Raw genomic sequence first — 9,106 nt, forward strand, 5'->3', positions numbered from 1 at the left:
AGAGGACTCTTGTACAAAGAAATGAGCACGGAGGCGAAGATGGCGGAAGAACAGTTCGGCGTCATGTCGTGCCCGAAATTCGTTAAGGTGGGGACGCAGGGGATAAAGCTGAAGCCTTTGCTGAGAACAGAGCATTCAGCATCGGAGAGCGGAAGGTTAGGAGGGATGGTGAATACCCGACGGGCGGTGGGGGGTTTGGGGGAGGAGATAGAGTCAGAGGGAAGGGGAGGAGAGGTATGTTCCAGAGACCCATTTGGGCATTTTTGAGTTGTTGCATCTTGTGGGCCTTGATGCCTGAAAGGAAAAGAAAAAATTTCTTGTTAGCATGACGAATGAGCCGGAGGATGAAGTGGAACTGCAGAGTGGTGCAGCCCTGAGCCAGCACGTTGCGATGCTGTTGGAAAGAAATGTTGAGAGTATGCATGTGGCGCCGATTGGCACTGAGTGTGGATCTCAGGATGCGGTGAGAGCAGCTGTCTGTGGAACCCAACCCCACTCTGTACCTCAAGCAATGGACTGTAAACCCAACCCCACTCTGTTCCGCAAGCAATGGACTGTAAACCCATCCCCACTCTATTCCGCAAACAATAGACTGTGAACCCATACCCACTTTATTCCTCTGGCAACGGCCTGTGAGCCCACCCCCAATCTGTTTGCCTAGCAGCGGCCCATGAACACACCCTCACACAGTTCTGCTAGCAATGGTTGTGAACACATCCCAACTCTGTTCCACTAGCAGCAGCCTGTGAACCTGTCCCTGCTCTTTTCCCCGAGCAAGGGACGATAAACCCTTCCCCATTTTATTCCTTCGCAATGGCCTGTGAACACATCCCTAGTCTGTTCTCCTCGCAACATCCTGTGAACACACTCCCATTTGGTACTTCGCGCAACGGCCTTTGAACTCATCCAAACTCTGTTCACCTCATAATGACGTTGATCTCTGAGCAACGGCCTGATAACCAATCGCACTTCTGCTTGCATTGCAATGGCCTGTGACCCCTTCCCCACTCTGTAATCTTAGTAATGGCCTGTGGACCCATCCCCACTCTGTTCTCCTAGTAATGGCTTTGAACCTATCATCTGTCTTCTTCTCGCAATGCCTTTGAACCCATCCCCATTCTGTTCCTCTGGCAATAGCCTGACAACGCATCCCTACTCTGATGTCCAAGCAACCACCCGTGAGCCCAGCCCCACTGTCGTCCCCTAGCAACCGCCTGTGAACCCATTCCCTCTCTTTCTCCTAGCAACAGCCAGTGAAACCATTGCCACTCTCTTCTCCCAGCGCCAGCCTGTGAACCTACCCTCAACTGTTCCCCAAGCAAACGCCTGTGAATATATCCCCACTTTATTCTCCTAGCAACAGCGTGTGAACCCATCCCCATTCTGTTCTTTTAGCAAAGGTTTGTGGCCCACGTACCCAATTTATTCTGCTAACATGGGACGGTGAACCCATCATCACTCTGTTCTACGAGCAATGTCCTGTTAACCCATCACCCTTTTGCTCGCCTATCAACGGCCTATGAATCAATCCCCACTCTGTTCCCATAGCAATGTCCTGTGAACCCATCCCTGCTCTCTTCTCCTTGCAGCGACCTTTTGAACCCGCTCCCATTCTGTTTTTTGTAGCAATGGCCTGTAAATTCATCCCCACTATGTTCTCCTAGAAATCGCCTGTGAACCCATTCCGACTCTGATCCCCAACAACTGCCTTTGAACACATCCCCATTGTGTTCTCCATCTCGAATCTGTTCTCCTAGCAAAAGCCTATGAGTCCATCTCCACACTGCTCCCCTAACAACGGCCTGTGAATCCATCCCTACACTGTTCCCACAACAATGACCTTTGCACCCATCACCACGCCACCCCAAGCAACTGTCTGTGAATCCATTTCCTGCGCTTTGTTCCCCTTGCAACGGCCGATGAACCCATGCGCACCCTGTTCCCCTAGCAAAGGCCTGTGATCCCATACCAACTCTGTTCCACTGCAAAAGCCTGTGAACCTATCCCTATCCTGATCTCTTTGCAATGGCCTTTAGAACACATCACCCGTCTGCTCGTCTAGCGACGGCCTATTATCCCATCCCCACTCTGTTCTCCTAGCAATGTCCTGTAAGCCCATCTCCAATCCTTTCTCCCAGCAACGGCCTATGAACCCTTCCCCACTGTGAACACCAAGCAACGGCCTGTGAACCCATACCCACTCTGTTCTGCCAGAAACTACCTGTGAACCCATACCCAATTTTATTTTCCCCTTGCAACAGCCTGTGAACCTATCCACAATCTATTATCCTAGCAATAGCTTAGAGCCAATCCCCTGTTCTGAGCTCTGAGCAACAGTTTTTTTAACCCATTGCCGAGCTGCTCGCCGAGCAATGCCCTAGGAACTTATCCCCATTTTGTTCTCCTAGCAACGGCCGATAAACGCATCCCTAGTCTGTATCCCTGAACAAACGTCTGTGAATACATCCCCATTCTGCTGTCCTAGCAACAGCCTTTTGAATCCATCCCCAGTCTGTTGCCCAAGAACGGCCTGTGATCCCATCCCCACTCTGTTCCCCGAGCAATGGTCTGTGAACCCATCCCCACTGTGGTCCATTAGCAATGGCCTATAATCTGTCTCCAATCTGTTCTTCTTGCAATGGCTTTAAACATATCCCCAGTCTGTTCCCCGAGCAATGGCCTTTTAAACCCGTACCCAGTCTGCTTGCCACTCAACTGCCTGTGAACCGAAACATACTCTGTTGTTCTCCTTTATTCCTTTATTTATTCATGGTGTAGGGCGTTGCTGGCTAGGCAGCATTTATTTCCCATCCCTAATTGCCCAGAGAGCAGTTAAAAGTCAACCCAATTGCTGTGGATCTGGAGTCACATTTGGGCCAAACCACATAAGGATGGCAGTTTCTTTCCCTAAAGGACATTAGTGAACCAGTTGTTTTTTTCGACAATTGACAATGGATCCATGGTCATCATTAGACTCTTAATTCCTGGAATGGAACATATGCAGGGTGTGAGGCAAGTGGAATACAGGTAGTTTGGCAGGCCCAGAAGTGCAGGAGTGAGAGACTGTGAAGGATAATGGAGAAGGGAAGGACATTGAAAGAAACCACGAAAAATGAAGGAGGAATAAAAGGTCATTGTGAGATTGGGAGGGCGATATGGAGGGAGAGGTAACAAGACAGAGAGATGAATTCTGCCGAGGCCAGGTCAGGATGAGTGACCCAGAAATGAAAGCAAGGTCGGAATGACTTCAACCCAACTCTTGACGTTGGTCCCTGTCCCCTCCCCTTCCCTGAGCACCAGGACTTGGGGCCGAGTCTGTCTCCCTCCAGCTCAGCTTCTCCAATACAAAGACAAACAGCAATACAGTTCAGTCTGCTACTTCACACTTTTTAATGAACATTTTTATTATTTACAAATTGAAGCTATAGGTACAGTCAGTGGAATGATCCCTTTTCTCACTGCCCGTAAGTTGACAGGAAATTGAAATGTGTTTTGTACCCCTGTGGGGAATAAGGTTGGACAATACAGCATCGACCTCAGTCTGTTGCATTAGTGACCTGCTGCTTCATTGCTGAAACATTGAACTGAAATGAGAACTTTCTGAATGGATTGTTTACTGAGTGAATTTGATTTATTGATGAATTTGGGTAAAGGGATATTTCAGCACATTCTTCAGCTGCTGTCTGAACTTAGTCTGGGTCACGGCATAAATCGCTGTGTTTGTGCAGCAACTGAGGAGTTGCAGCATGAAGCCCAATTCCCGCATGAAGTTAGGTACACGCTCAAGCTGAGACCCCATATTCCACATCTGGTTCCATATAGAATACACCATTAATATCGACCATAACAGGATGAAATTGGCCGAGATCACAAACAGTAAAATAATGGATTTTTTTCGATTTTGCATTTCTGCGTCACACTGACCTTCCCCATTGGTGTGAGCCCGGAGTCTCCTGCGGGGCCTGCTGGTCACTAAAATGTGTCTGACGGTGAAAACATTGAGCAACAGAATCAGGAGAAATGGAAGAGCCGGGGTTAGAATGTTGTGGAGGAACTCGATTGTGACCCAGACACGTGACATTTGAACATCGGGTGTTACCGCACAAAACCAGGGGGCATTCAACAGCCAATAACGAGCAGTGAGCATAAAATACCAGAAAATGTTCTTTAAACAGCTCAGCACAGTTACCGTTCCCAGAACCACAGCCGCTGTTTTCTCACTGCAATATTTACTTTTCAGCTTCTGGCAACAAATGGCCACAAATCGATCAAAGGTGAAAGTAACAGTGAACCAGACCGACCAGTCAGTGGCTGCATAAAGCAGGACAGCGTGGATATTACACACGGGGATGGACGGCAGGAAATAAAACTGTTCCCGATAAACAATGGGAATGTGTCTCAATATCAGGTCGAGGATAATGACCAGTAGATCCGCCACTGACATGGCCCCCAGGTAACGTCTGACACATTGAGACAATCCACAATCTTTATAATGAAGGATGAAGATCGTCACTACGTTAACTGTGAGGAAGGAAAACAAACGAAATACATATCAGCCTGAAGGCAGAGTTACCAGTTTGATTGAGGACCCAGTGACATTTTCAAATGTATCACTGATTTATTGAAAAAAATGAAGCTGAAATAACAAATAGAAATGTCTCATTGATTTTTTTTACAAAACACGTAACATAAAACACAAGAAACTCTCCTTCCCTAAAGACACAAACGCACATCCATAAGAACAGATAGTTTCTTGAACATTCCCACACATTCGATCACAGGAGGGCAGTGACAGGTCACTTCTTTACAGTTCCTAATACAGAGGTCGAAGATGTTGCGTTCCTGAAGGATTCTCTCCCACTTCCTTGAAGACATACAGAGTTTGGGAATTTCTGTCTTTTAGTCTAAATTGCGGTCAATTTTCGGTTGTGAAGAAACATGAACTGCCTGAGGAGATTTTGTGATAGTGTCTCCTTCTCCCTGGAACGGGATATTTTCCCTCGGGATCTAATCTTTTGTTCAATTCACTGACATCTTCGCAAATAATATCGGTTATAGAATGTTCCGGGGAATGTCAGTTATAGAATGTGATGGAATCATAAGGATCCACATCACAAAGGCCATTCTGTCCATCAGTTTTGGTGAGACCCACTCAGCCTCGTGGTGGAAATCTCTCCCCAAACTCAACTCAACTGGCAAACACAAATTAAAAGCATTGCCAGATCAGCTGAAGTGGTAAGTTATCTCACATTCTCAATCCACCTCACAGAACCAGCCCAGACACCACAAACCCAGATGAAATATCTGTTCAGCATGGAGCACTGTGCAGACCAGGCTAGTGTACTGTTCAATACAACCCGGCAATCTGTCCAGAGTGGGACACTGTGCAGGCTTCACCAGTCAACTAGATATCAGTCCAGCACGGGGAGCTGTGCAGACCACACGAGTGCATTGATCTATAAATCCGGACCAGGTATCTCTCCAGCACGGGGGTTTGTGAAGTGAACACCACTGAACTGATCTGTAAACCCGGAGCAGTTACCCTCCCAGCGGGTAGATCTGTACAGACCACCCCAGTGCAGTGCTCGGTGACGCTGTGTTAAATCGCTGCCCAGACTGGGGAAGCTTGCAGCCCATGCTGGAAGTGACAGGACGTGCGGCTCCCATCCATTTACAGCTCCATATCTCCAATGTGCCATGACAAGGGCTGCCATGGGTGTGAAAATCACTGCCAGAGAGAGATGGTGGGGTATCAGTTTAAATACCAACAGATGGGAGGGATTGGATATATAGACAGAGAGGGGGAGGTTGACAGACAGTGTCATGGAAGGATGTGTTTACAAGTTTTAGTATGCTGACATGTAGACATTTTGATAGCATCTTGCAGCATGGGTCAGTTTTTCAGGAATGATGCATGAATAGGATATTGCTGTGAGTTTCGATGCTGGAGAGTTTTGAATGAGCATTTGTTCTGCATTTGTGACTGAGAGTGTGGTGAGCACAGTCTTTGGCTCATTGGGCTGAATCTAGCAATAATTTGTCTCAGTGACATTTTAATTGAGTGTGACAGAGGGATAGTCTGCAGAAGGCTGAGCTAGTTTTCTGATGCTATCTTATCAAACTCCCCTCATTATCTACCTACCCCACCACATGCCATTCTTCTCATTCAATGCCAGCCTGATTCTCCCACCCATCATGGCTGGTAATAGCTCCCATCGCCTGAATGGCCCGGGTATTCCATGATCCCTGGCGCAGGTGCCATCTTTGAAAGACCAATGGGCACACAGTTGACCTTTCTCAGTTCGGAGCCATCCTGCACGGTTTACCCCGAGCCTGGCAGATAAGGAGCAATTGTACCAAGATTTGTCGAAAGGGGCATGGAGGTCTGGTGGATGGCTAGTACAGAGAAGGACCATTCTCTTCCTAGAAGAGTCCACACCACCAGACCCATCGAGCATGCTCTGAGCTCACCACCTAGGTCAGTGCAGTATCTGCAGTCTGAAGAAATGTCCAGCCATACAGGACAAGCATCAGTAACCTTCTCGGCTCTGCCAGGATCAGAGTCACCGTATTCTCTCTGCTCCCTCCCTCTCTCTCTGTCTCCCTTTCTCTCGCACCTCAACTACTCCCCTCCACTGAAAACACTGCATGGATTCAACAGTGTTGACTGGCTCACTCCTGCCACGTCACCATTTCCCCCTCACCTACACCATCACTGACATCACGACCACCCACTTTCACCCTCACTCCCTCCCTCCCTTTCTTTCATTCCAGGGAAAACAGCCTGGAATAAGACAGAAAGGGCCAAGCTGGGTGTTGGAGAGCCCGACATCACTTCCGTCCACCCCTGCCCCTGCCATGCGGAGAGGAGCCTGGTATGAGCCGGAGAGAACCGGGACGACCCGTGTGGAGATTCCGAAACATCCCCGTCCCACCAACCGAGTAAGGAGCAAAGTTCAGTGAAGGGTAATTCTCACTTTTTCAGTTCCGTTTCCAGCTGGTACAGCTCAGAAGCCGTGGCCCTGATGCCATCTCCCTTTTATATCGAGCCGGTACAAATGGAATCCCCATGGTCTCAGTGAGCAGGAGGGTGGGCTCACAACACATCGTCTCCACCAGCACCCAGGAAGGGAGCACGGAGTGTCCCTCCTACACCTCCTCCTTCAGACAGCTCAGATACTGAAACTAATCTATGACAGTCACTGCTCTCCCCAATTGTCCTGACATCTTCAATAATACAGCATTGAAATTGTCATAGAGTCGTAGTCCCAATGGAACAATTGAAATACTGTCACACTCACTACAGTGAGCAAATACTGATATACTCTTACAGAATGCGTCAAATAATGAAATGTTGTCAATGGAGCAACAGAAATCCTGACGCACACCAGAGGGAGGAAGTGAAATATTGACAAACCACAGAGCAAGTGAAATCCTGATCGGCTCCCCTTATCAGTGTAAGTATTGGTGTATTTGTGCGCGTGCTTGTGTGTATCTGTGTCTCTTTGTGGTGTTTGAAGTGATGCAATGCCACCCTCTGCTGGTCTCCACACACCACTGCACAGGCAGTGGCAGAGGATGAGAACCATCAGGGGTTTATTCAGAGAGGGACTGGACGGGCAGGACCTCACGACACCATCCAAACTGATTTATTTTTCATGTACTTATCTAAATGTCTCTTAAAAGTTGTAACTGTATCCACTCCCACCACTTCCTCTGCAAGTTCATTCCACACACAGATGACTCTCTGTGGAAAATAATTACCCCTCATGTCTTTTTAAAATCTTTACTCCTCCAAACTTAAAATATTTTCCTAGTCTTGAAACCTTTACCCTAGGGAAATACATCTGTCATTCAACTTATCTGACCCCTCATGATTTTATAAACCTCTATAAAGTCACCCCTCAATCTCCAACGCTCCAGTGAAAAAGTCCCAGCCTATCCAGCCTCTCCTTATAACTCAAACTATCCATTCCCAGCAACATCTTCGGAAATGTCTTCTTAAGCCTCTCCTGCTTAATATCATTCTTCCTCTGCCAGTGCGACCAGAACTGGTTACAGTACTCCAGCAGAGGCTTCACCAACGTCCTGTGCAATCTCAACATGATGTCTGGACTATAAACTCAAAGGACTGAGCAATGAGGGCAGCGTACTAAGGGCCTTCTTAACCACCCTGTCTGTACGTGTCTCTATTCTATTAACACTACCAAAGGTCCGACTTTAATTGTATAAGTCCTGCCCTTGTTTGTTTTACCAAAATGCAACACCTTGCATTTATCCAAATTAAACACCATCTGCCACACCACAGCCCAGTGAGTGATATTCCCACCTTCCGCACTATCACTTCATGTTTTGATTGACCCTCCTCTCACCAGAAGGCCTACAAACTCCGGCCTTGATTTTCCCAAAGATCTTGAGTTTGGTTTGCCTTGTGCGGGTAGGAGTAGGAAGGGTTGGATTGTAGACCAGCCAGTGGTGAGGAGACGCTGGAATATAATTTGTTGCCTTGTAAGATTTAATGGTTTTAGGAAGAAGGCGAGAAACAGTGATCTGCAATGCGGTTTTTTTGGGACCGAAAATTATGCTCTTTCGTTGTGTCTGGTCTTCAGTAAAAATATTTATTCGAGATCCTTCATAGCGCACATTGTGTCCTCAGGATTTCTTTCCCTAACATTGCAGTCTACAGATAATAGTCATTAAACTGGAAATCGTAGCCAAACAATTAAAGATGTTAATAATTTATCTAGATGGCAAAGCATATGCACTCAACATCCTATGGTTGAGGTAAATACCTTGCATTTGTTGAACAATGAAAAATGTTCCCCGTGTAATTCAGTAAAATTAACCAGAATTTAAGAAATCTAAACTTAGCTGAAAGCTGACACTTAAAATGTAACCCAAAATCTTAGCATGAGTTAGGTCTTGTTCAGTGTGTAGCGCCCATGCCTCTGAGGCAGAGCTCTGGGTTTGATTCCAATCCCTGAACCTGGGGAAATATCCCCAGCTCTGGAACAGAAGTTCTCGAATCAAGTCCTGCCTGTTGCAGAGGTGTCACGGAAAGTCAGAGCAGGTTAATGAGCAAACATACAGGAGAATAATGTTACAG

At 47.1% G+C, this 9,106-nt stretch overlaps 1 protein-coding gene across 1 annotated transcript; it reads right to left on the reverse strand.

The window, feature by feature from the left end:
- Positions 1–3,652: 3,652 nt before the first annotated feature.
- Positions 3,653–4,444, reverse strand: LOC125483640 (neuropeptides capa receptor-like; the record flags this gene model as incomplete). The annotated part of the gene is made up of 1 exon (XM_048599698.1): positions 3,653–4,444. A coding segment is annotated over exon 1 (792 nt), but the record flags the coding sequence as incomplete, so codon positions are not given.
- Positions 4,445–9,106: the final 4,662 nt, after the last annotated feature.

This window comes from Rhincodon typus, chromosome 8 (genome assembly GCF_021869965.1).
Source record: "Rhincodon typus isolate 14 chromosome 8, sRhiTyp1.1, whole genome shotgun sequence".
In the NCBI taxonomy this organism is placed as follows: Eukaryota; Metazoa; Chordata; class Chondrichthyes; order Orectolobiformes; family Rhincodontidae; genus Rhincodon; species Rhincodon typus.